At 37.2% G+C, this 23,499-nt stretch overlaps 1 protein-coding gene across 3 annotated transcripts; it reads right to left on the bottom strand.

Annotated features, from left to right (window-relative positions):
- Nucleotides 1-3,239: 3,239 nt before the first annotated feature.
- CUNH5orf22 (chromosome unknown C5orf22 homolog) lies at nt 3,240-23,486 on the bottom strand. 3 transcript variants are annotated; one of them, XM_047093806.1, is made up of 9 exons: nt 23,386-23,486; nt 21,755-21,900; nt 19,084-19,233; nt 16,707-17,136; nt 14,550-14,612; nt 14,197-14,318; nt 9,669-9,735; nt 7,744-7,883; nt 3,240-4,225 (listed from the first exon to the last, which is right to left on the bottom strand). In XM_047093806.1, exons 1-9 carry the CDS (start codon nt 23,467-23,469, stop codon nt 4,093-4,095), a joined length of 1,335 nt encoding a protein of 444 aa, XP_046949762.1. In that variant the 5' UTR covers nt 23,470-23,486; the 3' UTR covers nt 3,240-4,092. The 3 variants fall into 3 exon arrangements, with proteins under 3 accessions (XP_046949762.1, XP_046949771.1, XP_046949777.1); XM_047093815.1 differs by lacking the exon at nt 23,386-23,486 and having other exon boundaries at nt 19,084-19,719; nt 21,755-21,805; XM_047093821.1 differs by lacking the exons at nt 21,755-21,900; nt 23,386-23,486 and adding an exon at nt 19,657-20,425.
- Nucleotides 23,487-23,499: the final 13 nt, after the last annotated feature.

Consider the following 23,499-nt stretch of genomic DNA (forward strand, 5'->3'; position numbering starts at 1 on the left):
AAAAATACATAAATAAATAAAAAGCTATTACTTCTTTTCTTATGGGCAAGGACCAGCTTTCTTTGACTAAAAAAATTTGAAAATCCATTATTCACAGAAATACAGTGGAAGCTAATGTAGGGTTTTAAAAAAAATCAGTGTTTAGGAAAGGCATAAGAAGATCAGTTGAGACTTGGAATAGCCATCACAGGAGACACTAAGTAGGGCTGAGTTTGGAAATAACAGTCAATGCTTACTGAATGGTTCTTGTGTTAAGGGTTTTTGTGTGTGTTATTCCTCACAATATCCCAATGAGTTAAGTTCTCTTACGGTAAAAGGGAAGCTGAGACTTAGGTCACGCAGCAGGAACATGGAGAAGGGGACACTGGAGCCAGGCAGTAGCTCTTTGAAGCTCACAGTTTTACCACTATGCTCTACTATATTTCAGTCATAACACTTCTTTCTTGTCTCAGTCTTGGCATGATTCACATCAACTAGGGTGCGAAGGCTCCTAAACAGTGCTGGTGGCCCACGGATGGGCTTCAGTGATCTGTCTGCTGTTGATGAACATTTTGACGTTACAGACGTGCTAGGGATGCCGTAGCTGGAGGATGGCTATTCAACAAGGTCTTCAGAGAACGTGAAATTGTGCAGCCTCAGCCTTGCTTCAGCCTCTGCAATGAGCCCCTGCTTCTGAATCACAGGAACCAAACTCCCAAGATACTAATGTATAGAATGTCAACTTACTAATTTGCAGTGGTGAGACATACCCTTCCAGTGACGAATATTTACTGTGCAGAGAACTCCCTCCTAAGAATCCAGGTTCACAGAAACCTTGTCGCCATAACTTCATTTGTTGAACTCAAATGAGAATAAAGGGACAGGATGGCACTGATGTTTGGGATCCCAGAAGTGCAGCTAGAACTACAAAACCACAGAGGCAGTGCAGGACCAGTTAGTTTAGAAACAAGCACAAGAGAGCGCTGTGACTCAGAATAACCAAGTACAGCCTAATAATGAGTATTTACACAGCTGATCCTCATGTATCTCGGGCATTTCTAAAAGATATCCAACAAAAACTCCTTTAGTTTCATGCAAGTACTTTCTCCTAAGCTGTCTGGTGAATGAGATAATCTTGTAGTAAGAAACACACCACTGACTGTAAACCATTAGCAGTATGATGCACACATTGCCAGCAATCCAGGGCCACTACTGCTGAAACAAAATAAAGATTTGGGTAGAGTATCATATAAAGGTGAAGAACTTTGACTAAGAGCTCCTTGAGGACATAGAACAAAGATAGAGGCCTACAGAAAAAAAAAAAAAATATATATATATTTATGAAATTTGTCAAATTGCTTTCCATACAGCATCCAGTGCTCATCCCAACAGGCGCCCTCCTCAATACCCATCACCCATCCTCCCCTCCCTCCCACCCCCTATTAGCCTTCAGTTTGTTCTCAGTTTTTAAGAGTCTCTTATGGTTTGGCTCTCTCCCTTTTTTTTTTTCTCCTTCCCCTCCCCCATGGTCTTCTGTTAAGTTTCTCAGGATCCACATAAGAGTGAAAACATATGGTATCTGTCTTTCTCTCTATGACTTATTTCACTTAGCAGAACACGCTCCAGTTCCATCCACGTTGCTACAAAAGGCCATATTTCATTCTTTCTCATTACCAAATAGTATTCCATTGTGTATATAAACCACAATTTCTTTATCATCAGTTGATGGGCATTTAGTGTCTTTCCATAGTTTGGCTGTTGTTCAAAGTGCTGCTATAAACATTGGGGTACAAGTGCCCTTATGCATCTCACTCCTGTATCCCTTGGGTAAATTCCTAGTAGTGCTATTTCTGGGTCATAGGGTAGATCTGTTTTTAATTTTTTAAGGAACCTCCACAGTTTTCCAGAGCAGCTGCACCAGTTTACATTCCCACCAACAGTGCAAGAGGGTTCCCGTTTCTCCATATCCTCGCCAGCATCTATAGTCTCCTGATTTGTTCATTTTAGCCACACTCTGACTGGCGTGAGGCGATTTTCTCAGTGTGGTTTTGATCTGTATTTCCCTGATGAGGAGTGATGTTGAGCATCTTTTCATGTGCCTGTTGGCCATACAGAAAATATTTCTAAAGAAAAACTTTTCTTCCTCAATACTGAGAAATATATACTTGTTAATACCAAAGCTATAGTCAATGCTTACATTTAAGTCCATTTTCAAGAACTTGCCAAAATCTCATGTGTCAGTGATATGTGTATATAATCCAAAACCCTGTATTGTGGTATTCCTTCATTCAAACAGAATTACAGAGCATGAGAACTAAATGATCTGAATGTTCCTAAAATAGAAATTGGTGCCCTTTTATTCCACCTGAATTAAAACGATGCTTGAGTCACATCCTAGTTCATGGGAATTATAATAAATGACTACTGAAACAGACTCATAAGATCAGTGCTATGAACACATTGAGATCATACACAATTAACTAGTGCTACGGTTTGATTTTAAATCTTTATTTTTTTAATTTTTGTTTTTTGTTTTAAATCTTTAAAATCTCAAAACATACCTTTTTATTTATTTTAGCACACAAAATAATTTACTCATAAAAGTAACGTCCGTTTATAGAATTCTAATAAAATTTTTTCAAAACTTAAAAATAAATAGCACTCTTTTGCAATTCTGATTTTACAGAGAAAACTTTTTGGCACATAATGTTCTATCAAAATAGAAAGCTGAATCACTTTGCTTTGCTTTTCACAACAGAAATAGGCATTCACGCTATCAGCCTTGGGAAATTGGTGACGAGAAAAATTCGCAGGAAAATAGCATCATTGGAAAAATGGGATCTGGTGCCATCTATTGAGTGGCAATGGTAATGTGATCTTGGGTATTAGCCATCAAGTTAAGTAACATACAATTGCAGTTACATGCAGCTGTACAGGTACACATGTGGTCAAGGCCTGACAGTAACATGTAAAATGAAAACAAATGCTATGTTAGGACTGAGGAATGGATGGATGTTTTTTTTTCCCCCTTTAAATGCCATCCTACCTTTTAAAGAAAAAGAAATTACGTAGTGAAAAATAATTGCTGAACATGGGGAATGCTGAAGACGGGAAGACTGGTAAATTAAGCAAATGGAAAGTTCTATGATTTAGAGGGACTCAGGTAGGGTCTCTTCCTCACGGGGAGGCTGGTGGAAGGCAGTTATGTCTTTGGGTATTTACCGTAGGTCAGAATTAAGGATTTACCTTTTTTTCTACTATTTACATTAAAAGCTAGTTTATTTGAAGAAATTATCAACCCAGACTGCCAATAAAGTGGCACTTAGGAACTATAACGATAATCGATGCCAATACTGATCATCTGGAGGCACCAAAAACCCTGAAGGGCTTTTCTGATTAGCAAAGAAAATTTTTGTTTTGTTGACTGCTCAAATAGACCTTCTCCATACCAACAATAATGTGAGTTTGCCACAACAGCTGCACCACAACCCTGACAGTCTTGGAAAGGTAGGATTCCTGCAACATTTTCATGGACTAGCAAGTTTATTTATTTATTTTTTTGGTAGCTTTTGAGAATGTTACTTTCTTATCCTGCCAGGATGCCTTGAGTACTAAGAAGATGCCTAAGACATGTTTGTGGTTGCTCCTTCATAATACTTCTCGTAATCCATAATTTGTTTCTTAGCCATCCCCTAAGAGGGCAGGGGGCCTTGTCTATCCTGTTCATCACCATATACCCAGCACTTAATTATGTTTAGCACATGTAAATGCTCAATAAATGTCAGTTGGTTGAGTGAATAAATGAATGAATTTTGTACAGTCCAACTGACCTAGGGGGAAAAAACAACCCGCACAAAATGAGGAAGACTATGATGGAAAGGAAGAAAAATAAGCAACAATTAACTGGAGGGGGGAGGGTAGAACTGATGTAAAAAAAAAAAAATTGTCATCATTCAACAACTGATAAGATCTGTTTGAGATTCAAACTATCTGAAAGATTTTAACAAAGTTAATATAAAAACAAAAGTCTTCTCTGGAAGACTCATTTATAATAAGTTAATGAAAACCCTGTTATTACATCAAGATGTTATAGGAACCTAGTGTTTTGTTGTTTCAAGATGGAGAACACTCTGCTAAATACACCAGGTGAATGTCTACAGCCCCATACAGGGAGCTCAGCACATTAAGGACTTTTTCTTGAATGGTGTCGACTTGCTCAGAAGGACAGTAATCGTCCAGACTTGACCTGGAACCAAGAAGGGAAAGAAAAAGAAAAATACACATAAATGTGATCATACTGTGCAGTGAGGAAAAGTCTGCATGTGTTGATTTCAATATAAAATAGAAACGAAGATGTACTGAATTTTGGAATAATAACAGTTGGAAGCTACTAAATACTCTATGTCAGGTACATTACATTATATTCTTTAATCTTCTCAGCAACTCTATGAAATAGGTACTTTTACTATCCCTTTAAAGGAATCTAAACAGAAAGATTAACCTGCATAAGTCACATAGCTAGTAAGTGCTAGTGAGAGGATTCAAAATGACACAGCACGCTTCAAAGCCTCAGTGCTTTATCATTAGACTGCTGTTTCCCTTAGAGGGAGATATGGGAAATATTGGGGGTTCTTAAGTGAGTGGACATCTTTCCTATCCTTTTATTATGGGTACACTAGGGCTAGAAATTACAAGGGTAGAGTCTTCCCAACTGATAATAGGTTTCTACTTCTACAAACTATTTGTTAACAAGCATACAGAATTATCCAGAATCAAATGTGGAGATGTGCTGGTATTAGGATTAGTTTCCTAGATGGTATAAAGGAGAAAAGAGCAAAGTAGGATAAGGCAGGAATCTGTATCTTGGTGACTCTTTGTACAATCACCAACTACAACTTTAGTTACCAACTAGTTACAGTGTCACTGACAATTATAGCCAGATTAAGTTCTGAAATGACTTGATCAGCGTCTCCTGGTTCTGGACTCAGGTGAGGAAAGCCATTTGAGGAGGATGGATTGGAAAGAGTGGCATAGAAATCTTTATGGAAGGAAATGGAGGAGTGTCTGGACGGCTCAGTCAGTTAAGTGTCCAACTCTTGATTTCAGCTCAGGTCATGATCTCCCGGCTGTGGGATTGAGCTCTGAACTGGGCTCTGAGCTGACAGTGTGTAGCCTGCTTGAGATTCTCTCTTTCCCTCTCTCCCTCTCCCCACCCCCCCCAACTCTCTCTTTCTCAAAATAAATAAAAATTAAAAACAACTTAAAAAGGGGTGACTGGGTGTCTCAATTGGTTAAATGTCCAACTTTGGGTCAGGTCATGATCTCACTGCTCGTGAGTTTGAGCTCCGCGTTTAGCTCTGTGCTGACAACTCAAAGCCTGGAGCCTGCTTGGGATCCTGTGTCTCCCTCTCTCTCTGCCCCTCCCCGCTCATGCTCTGTCTCTCTCAAAAATAAATAAAAAACATTAAAAAAAACACAAAAACTTAAAAAGAAAAGAAGGAAATGGAATTAGTTATCTAGTCCTTGTCACAAGTATTTTAGACCTAAATAATCTGTGAGACATAATCTGTGAGACTTCTGATAAACTCATTCTATTCTCTGGTGATCAGGTTATTTTTGAGACTAGATGTAAATATTTAACACACAATAAATAAGACAGAGCGATTAAAATTATTAAATACTACCTAATATATACATATGGATAAAGACCTACTTCAAGAAAGTATCATATATAAAAGTTTAATTTATAAGCCTCAATCAGTCAAAGCTTTCTGGCTTCTTTAAAACAGAGTAGTTCTTGATGGAAACTACCCTCAAGATGTAGTTTTGGAAATCTGTTGGTGCATTTTTGATTGTCACAATGACAACCGAAGGGCCAAGGTGAGAGGGCAGGGCTGCTAAAATGCTTGCAACATGCAGGACAGTCCTGCACTATGAATGTGAATATGAATACTTGTCCTGTGTCCCACGTACTTTTTTCCAAAGTTCATGGAGCACTCACATAAGTGAAAACCATTTTTAATTTTTTGAGCCTAGAATTTAATACTCTTTTACATATGAACAAAGTATTTTTGAAAATGAATTAAATATAAACTAAATTTCCCAAGAATGCAACTACTCTGTATATTGAGGGAAGATTGGACTCTAAGCTTAGAACTTTACCAGGAAATTGTTACGACCAGAAAAAACATGTCACATGGGGCACCTGGGTGACTCTGTCAGTTAAGCATCTGACTCTTGATTTCAGCTCAGGTCATGATCTCACAGTTCGTGAGACTGAGCTCCACATCAGGCTCTGTGCTCACAGTGCAGAGCCTGCTTGAGATTCTCTCTCCCTCTCTCAAAACAAATAAATAAACTTAAAAAAAAAAAACCAAACATGTCACTATGGCAGTGCTGTTAGGGTATTTGGCCAATACATCACGTGATTATCTGTCTGCATTTGTAACTGTTACATTTAGAGACTCCTTGTAAAGATGCTAGTCTTGTGTGGCATTTTAATACATATTATTTTATCAATTACTTTTATTTCTTTTATGTTAGGATTTTCTTGTGTGTACACACATATAAACATATGTTTAAATTATGTGTACAGGTATATTATTGCTATAGAATAAATGTTTGTGTCCCCGCCAAATTCGTATATTGAATCCAATCCTCAATGTCATCATATTTTGATTAGATCACAAGGGTGGACCCCTCACGAATGAGATTAGTGCTGTTATAAGAGACCCCAGAGACCTCCTTCATGAGGTTTACAGGGAGAAGATGGCTGTGAACCAGGAAGCAGGTCTTTACCACACTGAATCTGTTAGTAACTTTATCTTAGACCACCCATCCTCCAGGACTGTGAGAAATGGATTTCTCTTGTTTATAAGCCACCTGGTCTATGGTATGTTTGTTAATGCAGCCTGAATGAACTATGTAGGTTAGATCACCTATGAATTTCATTTCAGGATGGTAAAAGGAGGTTACAAAATATTTGTCATAAAATATATAAAGTACTAACCTCATAGTTCCATACAAAACCAGCCCAAAGATGAACACAGAAAAGTTTCATTAAATTGTTGTAACTATTCAGCAATTATGTTCAAATTTAAAAAATGGCAGCAGCTAAATATTCATTTGTAGGACAAAGAAATAGGAATTCCTGTGTTCATCTGAATAGTATCACCAACTTCAAAGACAAGATAATAAGAATTGTATGTTTTTTGCCAACCATCACTAAGAGGAAAGAGCAAATACAACATCTGAATTTTGAGCTGAGTAGGTAAAAAATTGGTTAGTAATAGTAATCATTAGATTAACCTGTGGAAACTGTATTAATTTCTTATGGCAGCTGTAACAAATTGCCACAAATTTAGCAGCTTAAAGCAACACAAAATTACTACCTTCAGTCTTGTTGGAGATGAGAAGTCCTATAATAGAGGGGCTAGCAGGGCTGCATTCTTCTCTAGGTTCTAGGGGAGAATGTTAGTCTTTCCAGTTTCTGGAGGCTGTCTGCATTCCTTAGCCTGAGGCCCTATCCTCCATCTTCTAAGCCAGTAGCCTAGCATCTTCCAATTTCTCGAATTCTGACCCTCTTAAAATGACGACTGTGATCACACTGGTCCACTGGATAATCCAAGGTATTCTCATTTCAAGATCCTTGAGTTAGTTACAACTGCAAGGTCCCTTTTCCTATAGAAGGTTACATATCCGCAGGTTCTGGAGATTAGGATGTGAACATCTTTGGCGTACCACTATTCAGGCTACCACACTTACCTTGCAATTGTCACGAGAGTAGGTTTTGGTAAATTTTTCAGTAAATAATATACAGACTGAATAAGATACTCAATTTCTTGTTCTGTGCTGATATGGTGAGGAAGTTCTGAATAATCACAGGTTAGACCAGCCTGGTGAACCTGAAAATAAGAAAATTAAGAATTACACTATAAGGCTTTATTGTTTTTAGAAAATTTTTAACCATTAGAGGACTTGCTGATACATTTTTTAATAATATTGTGGACTGGGATTGTTTTTTCCTTAACAGCTTCTGTGTCACAGAAGTTACCTATTCTCTCAAGTTTTGAAAGAACTGGCCTGTACATTTGTTTGGGCCTGATGCCTTTTGTAGGAATAACTCCTTAACTATTTTTTTTTATTTTATAATTATGGATTAATTCAGTTTCTGTCTTTACTTGAGTCTATTTTGACAATTCATATTATCTAGCAAATTATCTATTACACCTAGATTCTAAAAGCTGATATAAAATTGTACATAATATTCTGGTTTTACCTTTTCTTTCAACATATTATTTTATTTTTAAAATACATGCATGTACTGCTATATTCAAAGTTTTAAGAGGATACAAGGGAGAGTTTTCCTCCTGTCACCAGTTCCTTATATATCCTTTATGTACAATCAAATAGTACTGACATACATTTATGTGTCTTAAATGTAAATGACTGATGTTCCAGTCTCATAGCACTAAACTGTGCCTGAAAGCTAGAAGTGGCTCACAGGCTAACATTTTATAGCCTTTGCTTGAAGTTTTGAAAATTGGAACTCAAGTATGTCACTGTTTTGCCTACTGTATATAAGTGCAAAGCATGGAAAAAAACCATTAATCTGATATTTTATTGGAGGTTCTGAATACACATCAAAAATTTAACTAGGAACAATCCTCGTAGTAAAATGATATGAATGTTCTTTTCTACTGAACTGATCAAAACACTTAGTGTTCCAACCCTGCAGCTATAGGCACATCATATTTGATTACATTATCTGCAACCAAGCCCATGCCATCCCTTCTGTCTTTCAACAAACAATGTACAAACCACTCCCAACCAGTGGAAAATCCAGATGTAATATAATGATTATAGCAGACCTGCATGAAGACACATTCAATAATGTCATGTGAACTCAAAACATTTTTAATCCTAAGGATCTTCTAACTCTATCACTCTTAATAACTGCCATGAAAAAAGGGGCAGACTAAGGCGTTTGGACTAGCTCCAATTTAAGCAAAATATTCTTTTGCTAATATTTTTTATTCTTATAAAGTTGGCATTAAATCAATACATAAACTTCAGTTCAAGTAAGGTGGTTTAATTGTATTCCATAACTAAATAAAACACTAGAACAAAACAATTTATTGGAAGTAAAAGCAGCAGCAGGAGTAAAAGAAGAAGACTTATAGGTCTTAGTTTTAGCACAAAATCTGAGAAAAGGCACTTGAACTTCAAATAGGAAATTTTATGCCTCAAATACTGAAAAACGATATAAAAATAAAGGAAATTATCATTAGAAGTATTCACTTTTGCCATAGCTTTCAGGTCACTGTTGGCAAAGTCAGCAATACAGCTGATACGGCTGAGATGTACTTGTCAGAACACCTTCTTTTATCTTTCTGCTTGGTTTTTATAATCAGGAAAGTTTTTAGAGGGAGGAAAGAAAGAAGGAGGAAGGGAGTATAAAAATGAATCAATAAAGAAGGGATATCTTTAGAAAGCTTATTTTTTTGGAAAACTTTTCCAATGTTCTGACTTCTAAGAAGTGTGTATTTTTTCATTTCTCATTTTTTAAAAAGAATTCATTTACACTTCCCTGGTACACAAATAAAAGCAAACCACTTAAATAAAAAGTACTTTTTCTACCCAGAAAAATGTCTTTCTAAAGGGTCAATTTTATACTGCAATATATTTACCATTTCATAGTCTGGTACTTCCATCCGTTTTTTCAAACTCTGTACAAGTGGAATTAGTGATTCCATTCTGGAAAAAAGCCACCCCTCAATTAAACATCACACCACCTCAACTAAAATTACAGAAGCAAATGATAGATATGTAACATTTAAAGTATATCTTTAACAATATATTTCACATGATTGAGAAATGAAAGATAAAGATATTCAAATATCATCTTAAAATATTAAGAAATAAATGTTGTTTTTTCTTACCTAAAAAGTATACATTGTGTTAAACGTTGAAAATTAACACTCAAGAAACTGAGATTTTCCTCTTTTTTAAAAATAGAAGCTCTACTGTGATTTAAAATTATTTTGATCAATAAGAAAACTAAGTGCCTTGAGCACATGGTGTTGAAAAAGTTACCCAAAAGTTCAAAAAAAAATTAAGAATATATTTATTGACATACACAATTACACCTGGGAAGGTTCTATACCATTTAGTATACTAACACTAGTGCCTTTAAGTCATTTAAATTTTATTTATTATTTATTTTTGATGCTTTTTATTTTTTTTATTATTTTTTATTTAAAAAAATTTTTTTTTCCAACGTTTATTTATTTTTTTTGGGACAGAGAGAGAGACAGAGCATGAACGGGGGAGGGGCAGAGAGAGAGGGAGACACAGAATCGGAAACAGGCTCCAGGCTCTGAGCCATCAGCCCAGAGCCTGACGCGGGGCTCGAACTCACAGACCGCGAGATCATGACCTGGCTGAAGTCGGACGCTTAACCGACTGCGCCACCCAGGCGCCCCATGATGCTTTTTATTTTTGAGAGAGAGAGTGCACGCAAGCAAGCGGGGGAGAGGCAGAGAGAGATGGAGATAGAATCTGAAGCAGGCTCCAGGCTCTGAGCTGTTGGCACAAAGCTTGACATGGGGCTTGAACTCGTGAACCACGAGATCATGACCTGAGCAGAAGTCGGACTTTTAACCAACCGAGCCAACCAGGTGCCCATTATTAAATTTAAATAGAACTCTTTGGGAGTCCTGACTGATGTTTCTAGTATTTTGCCTTCCCCATCAATATCTATGCAACTGCTAGGAGGGAAAAAAGAAAGAGGGGGTCATGGAGACCTATCTATCCACTCATTCTGTTACTCTTTTATGAAAACACTTTCTGGTCTTCTAGACCCTAATCACCTACTTTATTTAATTCTTTTTTTTTTTTTTTCTTTCTGAGGGTAGGAACCCCTGCCCATTTATTATTATTTTTTTAATATGAAATTTATTGTCAAATTGGTTTCCATCTACTTTATGTACTTCTTAAGGAACAGTGAAGACTCCTTCATGCTGAGGGTCTGGCTCTTCAGGGGCATGGTAAGTTTGGGGAGATTCTTCTTGCTGTCTCACCCACTTTTCCTTTGTGCTATTCTATTTTCCCTCCATTCCAATCATGGTCTGGACTCATTTCTGTTGTAGACTCATTGTTTCTTCAACTCTGTGACAGAACTCTGCAGGTGCTGAAGAGTTAACTGGGCATGCTTACCAGGCACAGTGGGTTTCAGTGAAAGTGGCCCCATCTATAGGCTAGATCCAGGACTCCAAGGTTTTCATGCTATTTTAAGTTTTTTTTTTTTTTCAACGTTTATTTATTTATTTTTTTTTTAATTTTTTTTTTTTTTCAACGTTTATTTATTTTTGGGACAGAGAGAGACAGAGCATGAACAGGGGAGGGGCAGAGAGAGAGGGAGACACAGAATCGGAAACAGGCTCCAGGCTCTGAGCCATCCGCCCAGAGCCTGACGTGGGGCTCGAACTCCCGGACCGCGAGATCGTGACCTGGCTGAAGTCGGACGCTTAACCGACTGCGCCACCCAGGCGCCCCCAACGTTTATTTATTTTTGGGACAGAGACAGAGCGAGACAGAGCATGAACGGGGGAGGGGCAGAGAGAGAGGGAGACACAGAATCGGAAACAGGCTCCAGGCTCCGAGCCATCAGCCCAGAGCCTGACGCGGGGCTGGAACCCACGGACCGCGAGATCGTGACCTGGCTAAAGTGGGACGCTTAACCGACTGTGCCACCCAGGCGCCCCGCTATTTTAAGTTTTAAACTCGGCTTGAGACATCACAAATTCACAAAATAGTAGGTACTTTTCAATATTTCTAGGAAGAATCATGTTCTGTGAGATATTTCTAGATCTCCCTCTTCCATCATAATTTCAAGAAGGAGGGAATCATTTTTTTTTTTAATGAGTTCCCTATAGTGAAGAAGAAGAGCATTAACTGATGTTAAAGTGCCTGGTCAATATTTATTGATGTGATGAATACAATTATGGTTTTTATTCCATACTACTCTTTTTTTAGAGATAATAAAGTTTTATAATGTTTATATTTCAGGGAGGTTTCTCAATATTTGAAACAAAAATTACACTGAATATTTTAAATAGGTAATACATACACATAGCAAAAGATGTTTCTCCCTCATAACTTCATCTATTAGCCATACAATTCCTCTCTTCAGAGGCAACCTCTATTCCAGTTTCCTATGTATTCTTCTAGAAATCTGATGAATTATTACCAATAACAATGACATAATAAGCCTTAGTGGCCCAAAGTACTATGATTCTAACTTTCTAATTTATGTTGGTATCTTATGACTGATTTCTTACATTTACACTGTGGAGAATAATCTGTGAGAGATCAATTTGAAAATAAGCTAGTTCTGGTCTTCCTATGCTCATGGGGACAAAAAAGTTGATGTCTGATGGTTACATTTTAGTTTTCAGGCTTTTTGTTGAGTCTATATGATTTAAAGAATTATTTCAAAGACTCAACATCACTAATCATTAAGGAAATGCAAACCAACACCATAGTAAGAAATTACCTCACATAAGTCAGAATGGCTAGTATCAAAGAACAAGGAAAGAACAAGTGTCGGTGAGGATGTGGAGAAAAGGAAGCCTTTGTGCACTGTCTGTAAAAATGTAAACTGGTACAGCCACTATGGAAAACAGTATGGAGGTTCCTCAAAAAATTAAAAATAGAAATACCATATGATCCAGGAATTCCACTACTTGGTATTTATTCAAAGAAAACAGAAACACTAATTTGAAAAGATATATCCACTCCTATTGTTACTGCAGTATTATTTGTTATAGTCAAGATACGAAAGCAACCCAAGTGTCCATCGATAGACAAATGAATAAAGAAAATGTAAGACAGATATATGCACATACACATGTCTATGTATACAATGGAATATTACCCAGACATAAAAAAAGAATGAAATCTTAATATTTATGACAACATGGATGAACCTAGAGTATCATGCTCAGTGAAGTAAGTTTGACAAGTACCACATGATTTCACTTGTGCAATCTAAAGCAGGACAAATGAACAAACAAAAACAGAAACAGACTCATAAATACAGAGAACCAGTGGCTGCCAGAGGGGGTGGGGAGACAGGTGAAACAGGTGAAGGGGATTAAGAGGTCCAAATTTCCAGTTATAAAAATAAGTCACAGGAATAAAAACTAAAGCATAGGGAATATAGTCAATGGTATAATAATATTGTATAGTAACAGGTGGTAACCACATTTATTGTGGTGAGCACTGTAGAATATATCGAATTGTCGATTCATTATGTTGTATACCTGAGACTAATATAATATTGTACGTCAACTACACTTCACTAGAAAAAAACAGAATTAGTTCCAAGAAAAGTACACTATTTATGTCAACATTCTTTCAAACTTGCTTTTTAACACTAAAGGCACTCTTCACCCCACCCTATAAATCGACAAATGATCACACGAAAAGAACTTTCTCTTCACGTTTTCAAGGTAATGTTAATGCTGAGACAATTGGCCAAATAGATGACCTGATGAAGAATCCAGCTTTCAAATCGTGCTTCCTCATATGATGGGCAGTTTTGACCTTCTACTCATATTGGGTTATCCTTAAAAGGAAGCAAATTTTCACATTTTAATTTACCAATCTAGTAATTTACTTTTTTTATTGATAATTTTTTTTTCTTACTCTCCTTTGAATGGGGGCTGTCTTACAAGTCATTAATCTTCTGTAAGACCCAGCACCACATCTTATAGGGGCAGCTACTGCACAATGATTAAAAGCATACCCACTTACTATGGGACTCAGAGCAACTTAAACCTCTGTGTCTTAGCTTCCTCACCTATAAAATGAACACAAAGTCTTAAGATTGTTAGAAGGAATAAATGAGGTAAATGCAAGAAAAAAATCTTACAACTGGGCATATAGATAGCACCTAGTAAAGGCTAACTATTGTTAGTAAATTTGTGTTGGCATTTTTTTTTTTAAGATACTATTTTTAAGTAAGCACTACACCCAATGTGGGGCTCCAACTCACAACCCTGAGATCAAGCATCACATGCTCTACAAACTGAGCCAGACAGCATCCTTGTGTTGGCATTTAATACTAATTTTTAAAAAGTAATTTATCTAGCAAACTTAACAATATATCTAGGACTGAAATAAAGTTGGGGAAAAAATGTTTCAAGGTCTTACCCAGGGTTTGAAGCCCATTTCTGTACAGTTTCTTCATCATCACCATCACACAAATCAGCAAAAGCAGCTTCTAAATCTTCTAACTGATGAATTCGAGTATCAACACAATCTACCAAATCTTCCTTTAAGCACATTGAAAAGCCAAGATTATAATTTTTCTTTGAAAAAGTGAAATTCCATTACAATGAAAATATCAGTTCAATTAGTTAAACCATGACTTGTAAGTACTAACCATGGGTTTACCCAATAAACACACAAAGATTCTGGTGAGATGTCCGAGAGCACTCTAATGGGCTATAAGATATTATTAGATATGTAACAGACAAAACGCAAAAGAAACAAATGAAGGATACCTCTGTCAGGTTGGTATCAGGCTTTTTAAATTGGTACAACTCTTGTAAGATTTTGTATTCTTCCTGGAAAACAAAACAAAAACCCATATAGTAGGGGAAAAAAACCTAATTTTTTTGATGATATTCTTTAAGTAAAAATGGCTGTGATATTAGGAAGATAGATAATTATTTAAAAATCAGTCTGGGAAAATCCAGCAAATGTATAGTTCAGATATCATTATAAACACTGTCATTTCTATACTGACAAGAATGTATGAAATAGCTATGGAAAAGACTTGATATGAAAGAAGATTTTTAATAATATTCTACTCTATAAATTGGTACATCTTAGGATCTAAACAGATTTTCGCTATTTACAGGAAATATACATGTCCTGAATAACAAAAGAACGCTCCATGTTCACTTTGCAGCCCTTTCCCTAGCTGCAAAAGAGAACCCTGAAGTTCAAAGGTGATAGGGGAGGCAGTTACAATGGAAGAAGGATACTTTCTAAGCACTGACTTTGCAGGAGAGTGTCTCTCTTCATTCAGCACACTAAATAGCCCCATTTTACATGGGTATATCTGGCCCCAAAATCCCATTTAGGAGTATTGTTGCGAAGAAATCATATGCAAGAGCTGAAGTTCACAAAGCACAATGTTGTGCCACTCCCTCACTGTAATAATCCTGTGACTTGGGTGTGATTATTTTTATTTTATACTTGAACTGTGGGTCAGAAAGGTTAAGTAACTTTCCCAAGAAGTGATAAGCAGAAGCAACAAACAGAACTTAACTCACTCTGGACTTCTGCACATGCTCTTTAAAAAAGGTAAACAAGTGACTTTAACTACATTAAAAAAAAGTCTATTAAATTATAAAGTATACTACATGCTCTTTTCCAAAAGTTCCATAGTACCAAATGGTATAAAGGATACAAAAATCTCCACTACCCAGGTTTCCTGATAGTACTGGAAAAGGAATACCTGCCATTAAGTTTCTTATGTAACTTTTTAGAAATTTTCATTAAAAATATTTGATGAGTATATTTGTAAAATAAATTCCTAAAGTCAGTTTCTTCAGCTTTCAGATGCACCTATTCTTCAAGTTTTCTAAATAGCTCTAAGGTCATTTCATAATTCTAAGAACTTGTGGTTATAGTCACTGGCTCCACATACAACAGCAGAAAGAAATAGCAATTTTTCTCCCTTATTTACAAGTTGGGAAAATACTCTAGGTCCCCCATTCTTGTTCCAGATTACACTAAATCCTCAAATCTTACCTATTTTTAATCATTACCTACTTAGAGGTCTTCAATAACTTAGATAAACCACCATGGCTTCTTATACGTACATATTATGATTGTAAGGTGCAGCATCGTTGTTTGATAATCAAACACTGAATTTGGGTAGAAAAAATACAGTTGATCTGAATCACTGAAATAGGTCTGAATAACCTCCCAAATGTTGAAGTAAGCAGTTGTGCCCATAAAATGCACCTAGGAATGCTCATTTGGATCATGAATTTACCAGTTTCTTAAATGCCTAGTTCTATCTCAGATCTGTGCATACTAATATTGTCTGGTGATTTGCATTTAAGATCTGATGAGGTACCCTACGGATTAGAGGCCTGAATCATTAGCTGCAAATAGTACATGTGTGATCAGGCACCTGATTCAGATTTTTCAGTGAAAAATCTGTCACACAGGGCTTTCTTTACATGTATAGAATATCTCCGGAAAGATACACCAAGAAACTGGTGATGTTTCTTTCTGAGGTAAGAAACTGAGGAAATGAGGATGGGGTGAGAGAGTGACATTCTTTAATGTATATATTTTCTTACACTGTATGATTTTAGTTTTTTCAACTACCCATGTACGTATTACCTCAATAAATACAAAATAAATACTATCTAGAGCAGGGATTTGCAACCCGCAGCTCACAACCTGTTTTTGTACGGCATTCAAGTTAAGAAAGGTACATATAAACTTCAATTTAAAAAAAGGTATGTATAATTTAAAAACGTTTAAATACAACAAGGAAGAATGTGTGATAGAGACCATATGGGACCCCCAATAAAGTAATTAATATCTGGCTGTTTGCAGAAAATTTGCTGAGCCCTGATCTAGAGAAATGTCATACAATTCTCAAGATCTACATTTTAAAAATGCCACATGTTTACCTGAGTGAACATTTCTTTGAAGGGATTCTTGACTGAAAAAAAATCCAAGTCAATATCCAAAACAAATGCATCCCCTTTCTTCAAAATTTCTAGAATTTCCCCAGTGCTGACTGTTGTCTGGCATTCTTGGCTTTCAGAAAAGCATGGACGTGACTGCTCTAGGCAAGTTTGGCCCTTCTTCTGTGTCACTGTGTCCTTTTCCAGTCCTTCTGAATAAGAGTCACAGTTAGTAGAGGCAGTGTTTTCTGCATCTTCCAGTGCTAGCTTTGGCTTCTTAGCAGAAGACACCGCATCATTTTCTTCTTGATTGTTACAGAGTTTGTAAGGTTTCACCATAATCACATCCAATTGCAAAGGTTTTTGGTTCTCTAGCTGGTCTTCAGTTACATAAAGACCGTCACTTAGAAAGTAATGATCTGTACTTGTAACCCTGCATTAGAGGAAAAAACTATTTTAAAGAAAAATGGACAACTTTGCTGACATTTCATATAGTATTTCCAAAGCACTCAGAAACGTAACAAAGAACATATTTAACAAAAGCTAAGAGCTATCCCTACTTTTTGTAATTCCTGTTCTTCTGCAGAAATAGCATTCCCCAAATTTTTAGCTGGGCACACAACTGCCCAAAGTAAAGACTGTTAAGTAAAGATTTCATAATCTACCTTGCAGCCAGGTGTGGCCAATTGACTAAGTTCTAGCCTAAGGCTGTGAATGGAAAAGAAGTGTATAAAACCTTGCTCTCCTTTCCTCACTGACTGGCATATGAACATGGAAGTGGCAAGCCCACCTTGGACTATGAGGACAAAGGCAATACTCTAGAGATGAAGCAAAAAGATAAAAGGAACTGGAGTTGCTGAACTGGTAAACTGCCACAAAGGCCCTGGGCTGCATGTGGTAAACTCTAATATGAGAAAGAAATAAATGATCTTCTTTAATTAACCTAGTGTGTGTGTGTTTTTTTTTAACTTAAAAAAAATATTTATTTTTGAGAGAGAAGAGAGAGAGAGAGAGAGAGAGAGAGACAGAGCGTGAGCGAGGAAGGGGCACAGAGAGAAAGAGACACAGAATCTAAAGCAGGCTCCAGGCTCTGAGCTATCAGTAGAATCTGACACAGGGCTTGAACTCATGAACTGTGAGATCATGACCTGAGCTGAAGTCGGATGCTTAACCAAATGAGCCACCAAGGGGCCCCTTTAAGCTAGTGTTTTGGAGCTCAAATCAGTTGAAACTTTAACCAAATAATCACTTATGAGAAAAATTGTATCTGGAAATAATTTCGCTTAACAGAAACTTCCTCTGATGTGTTTCAAAGCTTTGTCAAATTTTATATGAACATATTTTAATATGAAAAGCAACTTAAAAATGTTATACATATGCAGAATGCATTTTACAAGTTATAGATTTCTACTCAGTAAGTTCTTAGCTTTTCACTATTTTATGCCTTAGTAAATACTTTGAAAAGCAAAACTAAATTCTTCTTCCGGAGGCAGGCTCTATCCAACTAAAATAAAGGTCATATTTATTTTCTACTCCCCCTCCTCCAGTTATACAGCCTTAAATTTAAAAAGGTATTAATTTTCCAAAATAAGATTAATGACATAATAAAGCTAATATCCAGGCTTCTTATAAATTATGCCATCCTAAGAAAGACAAAGCCTGTATCCTCCAAACTAAATTTGCATTCTTCTTTAATAAAGGACCCTTCACATTCATTTCATCACAAGAGAATGTAGAAAGTCAAGAACATGTTGATATTTATAAAGATAATTACAGTATTGCAATACACATAAAACATTGGTTAAACTGCTTACCCAACAAAAATAGTTGCACATGTAACTCAAGTCAGAGAATGCTGTAATTTAATTTAGGTTAATTACCTAAAGCTAGTCATAGTACTAAAATGAAAACTCCAAATCTACTTTTTAGCTATTGGATTTACAAAAAAAAAACAAAAAAAACAAAAAAAAAACAAAAACCCAAAATGAGATAATTATGCTTTTCCAGTGCTAACTGTTAAATTCAGTGGACAATAGTTATATTGTAAGGAAATGGCATTTCCTTAAATATATAAATCATTAAATATATATATCTATAAGGTATTTCACTGATTTAACGGAATTAGTCATCAATGGAGCCAGAATTCCAGAAGATGGAGACCATATTATTCAAAACCAACTTGACTAGCAGCAAAATATAAATGATATGTGAAGAAGGTCCAGAGACATGAAAGCTTGGTTCCTGGTGAGAACTATTTAAATAGTTGAGGCTTAATCTGACCCTATCTGTATGTAGAGAACTTACAAGTTATTATGGGGATTCAAAGTAAGATAAAAGAAGAACTCATTCCCTTTCACACTCACAAATATGATGAAATTACCTGATGGTTGTGGTAGAAGTGTCTCTGCCTACTAAAAAGTGATGTTTTCCCTCTCTGATTTGCTGAGCCCATGTGGGATGAAGCCATAGAACATGAGAAAAATGGCCAGCATAAACCGCAGGCATAATCCAATTCTCAATACTTAATTCTCTGGAAAAGAAATAGAAGGCATGAAAGAAATAGAAATAGAAAGAATAGAAAGAAAGAATAGAAAGCATGAGTGGGTTTTCCAAATGTAATTTCACCCAGAACAAGATTTTAACAATTTTCATAATGACATCAAGGGCTTATTTCCCTTTTTCATTATACTGACATTTGCACTAACAGTGCAAAGCAATGGTGGGTTGATGTCCTGAGATTAATCAAGGCAACAGCATCAACTCTACTAGTAGTCACTGTATTCTTCACTACCAAACACCACTGACCCCTCCCAAAGCCAGTTTCATGTATTAAAAAAAAAAAAAAAAAAAAAAAGCCAGTTTACTAGTTTACTAAACCTTGATCCTGAATATACATTTTAAATAGTCTGTGCAGTAAAATGAGAAATGCACAAAAAGTACTTCTGCTACATACTTTGAGGTACCATGGTTGTTTCAAGGAAAAGTACTTGTGACTGAATTGAAAACACCATTTTTCCTGAAAGAAAGATTGATCAACATACAATGGTTATTCAGACTTGAAATTGAATTGTTGGATTTCCACATTCGAACTGAGCTTTAAGAACCACTACTTGTCAAGTTTTGGTATGGTACTGAATATTCATAATTATCTGAAAAAGCTATGAAAATACTGTTCCTAAATTTTCTTCATATAGTTCCACCAAAACAACATATGGCAACAAATCGAATGCAGAAGGAGATAGGAGAAATAGCTGTCTCTTATAAAGGCAAATATTAAAGAGATGGGAAAAAAATTAAATATTGTTATTCTTCTCCCCAGATACTTTGCTTTAAAAAATAAATTTTTCATAAAAATATCATATTTATGCTAACACATACAGGTCTATTAATTTGAATGAATTACTTTAAACATTTCTCAGTTTTAATTTCAAATACAGTAAATATCAATAGATGTAACCTACACTTAGAAGAAAGCTCAGTAATTTTTAGGAATATACAGGAATCCTGAGACTAAAAAGTTTAAGAATTATTCTACAACTGTATAGTCTATATACTTATAACTTTTTTCAATTTCTAAAATATATAATCTCTAAATTTATAAAAGAGACTAACAACAATGGTAGCGCTACCACATTTCTTTAGAAATTAGTACTCTAGGGGCACCTGGATGGCTCAGTCGGTTGAGCATCTGACTTTGGCCCAGGTCATGATCTCACGGTTTGTGGGTTCGAGCCCTGCGTAGGGGTCTGTGCTGACAGCTCTGAGCCTGCAGCCTGCTTTGGATTCTGTGTCTCCTTCTCTCTCTGCCCCTCCCTCACTTGTACTCTGTCTCTCATAAATAAAATAAAATAAAATAAAAAATAAAATAAAATAAAATAAAATAAAATAAAATAAAATAAAATAAAATAAAGAAATTAGTGCTCTAAAATGGGGTTCTGGAAAAAGTCAACTAAAAGAAGTGTAGTAGGCTAAAATTAACTCATGTAAACATCTCTTAATTTTATATTATAAAGAAAAGTTACTGCTATGTACCTTTTTACCTGATATGAGTAGACTACATTCTAACAAAATGCATACATAAACAGTGGCAGAATTTCAGAGAACTTTATTACTAAAGAAAGGCTTATAAGTCAATGTTTATAGATACATTAGGTATAATCCTTCCTGCAGATTGTGGTACAAATTGAGAGGTTGGAAGGACAATACTGGAAGAAAGGATATACAAGTTAAAGATGTGTTGCCTATATAATTATTGAATAATGTGTTTAAGACACATTATCTTGTGCCTTAGTATTCAGACTTTTTAAGTGGAGGGGTAGGGAGTATTGGCTCAAGTAACATCTAAAGTCTCTTCTACTTCTTTCACTGGCTGGGCCACATTTTTTTTTTAATCAGATTTTAATTAATTAATTAATTAATTAATTTAATGTTTATTTATTTTGAGAGAAAGAGAACATGAGTGGAGGAGACACAGAGAGACACAGAACCCGAGGCAGGATCTAGGCTCTGAGCTATTAGTACAGACAGCAATGTGGGGCTTGAACCCACAAACCAGGAGATCATGACCTGTGCTGAAAACTGGATGCTTAATGGACTGAGCCACCCAGGTGCCCCAGACTACCTGTTTTTGTAAATAAAGGTTTATTGGAACACAGCTACACTCACTTGTTACATAGTGTCCATGGTTGCTTTCATACTACAAGGGCAGAGATAAGTAATTGCAACGCAGACTGTATGGCCAGCAAGCCTAAAATATTTAATATCTGGCTCTTTATGAAAAAGTCAACAATTGGTGTAATTAAAATAAAACAGGCAAAGAAAAGAAAAAGAAAACACATGAGCTCGGCAAAGTCTAGTTCCCTTAATAGTTCATCACATCTGCAAATTGTATTTCAAGCGAATAAAAGATCTCTAACAGGGGTGCCTGGCTGGCTGTTGGTGGAGCATGTAACTCTTGATCTCAAGCTCTTGAGTTCGAGCCCCACACCAGGGGCAGAGTTCACTTAAAAACAAAACAAAAGAAAAAATCATTAACAAAAATCACGTATTACCCAAAAAGTGTTTCCTTGTCAAACACAGTGTCAGCTGGCATATTCACAGGAATAAGGAGGTCTGGATGTGAATCGAAATGCACAAAACTTATATTACTGGCAGGAAGATGCTTTGAGCCAATGGCCCGGTATATGTAAGGCAGGACCTGTAAAAACACACGCACACATTCAGAATGGGCACTGAAATCATGAGCATCCGCTCAGCTGCAGGCTGAGAAACAATGCTAAACGTAGCCGCCCGGAATTCGAAGCGCACCGAATCGTTAAACGGTAGGCAAATGCAAAATCTGTTCGTCCTAGGTGGGTTTAGATAACGTTCTCCAGCTTTTTTCCCTCAGAAGTTCCAGGTTGCACCTCCAAAGGCCTTAATGGGCATCTCTTGCTGCCATCTTGCCCCCAACACAAACTCGGAAGATGAAGCGGGTAAACAGATGGGCTCTCAGGGAAAAAACGGGTAATGAAGACACATTCTGGCATTAAGGGTGTGTTCAAGCCACCCTGGGTCTCCTGGCCTTTTCTACACCTTAGGATGGTGGAGCCGGGCTAGGTAGTCTGTCAAGCTCTGTGGCTCTAGATTTAAACCGGAAGTGGACAGCACCGCTTAACCCACGCTTGGCTTTTGCTCAGGTCCATACACACTATCTCTAGGTCCTGGGAAGCCCAACTTCCCGCCTCTCCTCTTAACTTTCTCCATCCATAAATCCGGAGCCCACTCCTTCCCTCTTTCATATCCGGATAATCCCCAAGGTCTACTAATTTAAAAAAAAAAAAAAAAAAAGTCGTAGATGCATGATCCTCCCTCATAGGCTTCCAGAAGACCAGATAAAGGCACCATTTTAGCTACTCCAAAGTAGCACTGCCATAAAAAATAGAAAATACCTTCGGTGTTTACAAACGCAGGGCTCTGTGTTAGAAGATTTATAAGGAAGCTTTTTAATGTTTATTTTTGACAGAGAGAGAGCGCGAGAGAGCGAGCGAGAGACAGAACGCAAGCGGGGGACGGCCAGAGAGGGAGCGAGACGCAGAATCCGCAGCAGGCTCCAGGCTCAGCGCTGCCCGCACAGAGCCAGCCCCAGGCGGGGTTGAACCCCGAGATCGTGACCTGAGCCGAAGTCGGATGCTTAACCGACTGGGCCACCCGGGCCACCCCATATTAAAGGATTTATGTACACACCCAGCACACAATAATAGCAGCGGCCCTAAGGGTGCTAAGGTGATAGTCCCGTTTCACAGATGACAGCCCACATTCTTTGCTAAAACCTTCCCACCTACACGGCAGGACTGTGTTGGAGACGCCAGGGAGAGCTGGAAGCCTCCGTTAAGAAGCAGGTAAAGGACACGGGACTCTGCAGTCAGAATGCGCAGGTTCGAAGCCCGACGCCACCAGTTGTTGGTTGAGGGATTTCTGGGCAAATCGCGAGGGTTAAATGAATTGCCCGACGCATACTCAGCGAACCATAAATGTCAGGGCCTGTTCCTCCCAGTTAGTCATTTTGGTTTTTTTTTCCCCACAACAATGGAACTCGCGTGGGTAACAAATTCCGATTATCTCCGGCCTTCAATGCCGAGGCTCCGCCGCCTCCCGGGCCCTCACGCGATTTTGCCTCAGGACCCAGCAGTCGCCGGCTCACCTCCTGGTGATCCTCCACGACCCACACTGGGAGTTTGGAGTAGCGCCGGAGACAAGCGCGCTCTCCCACAGAGTCTGCGCTCATGGTTTCCCTGTCAGCGTCCCCGCCAGCCGC

Source organism: Lynx rufus, unplaced genomic scaffold (genome assembly GCF_022079265.1).
Source record: "Lynx rufus isolate CCGP_SWC_20201006 ecotype Redwood Valley unplaced genomic scaffold, mLynRuf1.p SCAF_1, whole genome shotgun sequence".
NCBI lineage: Eukaryota > Metazoa > Chordata > Mammalia > Carnivora > Felidae > Lynx > Lynx rufus.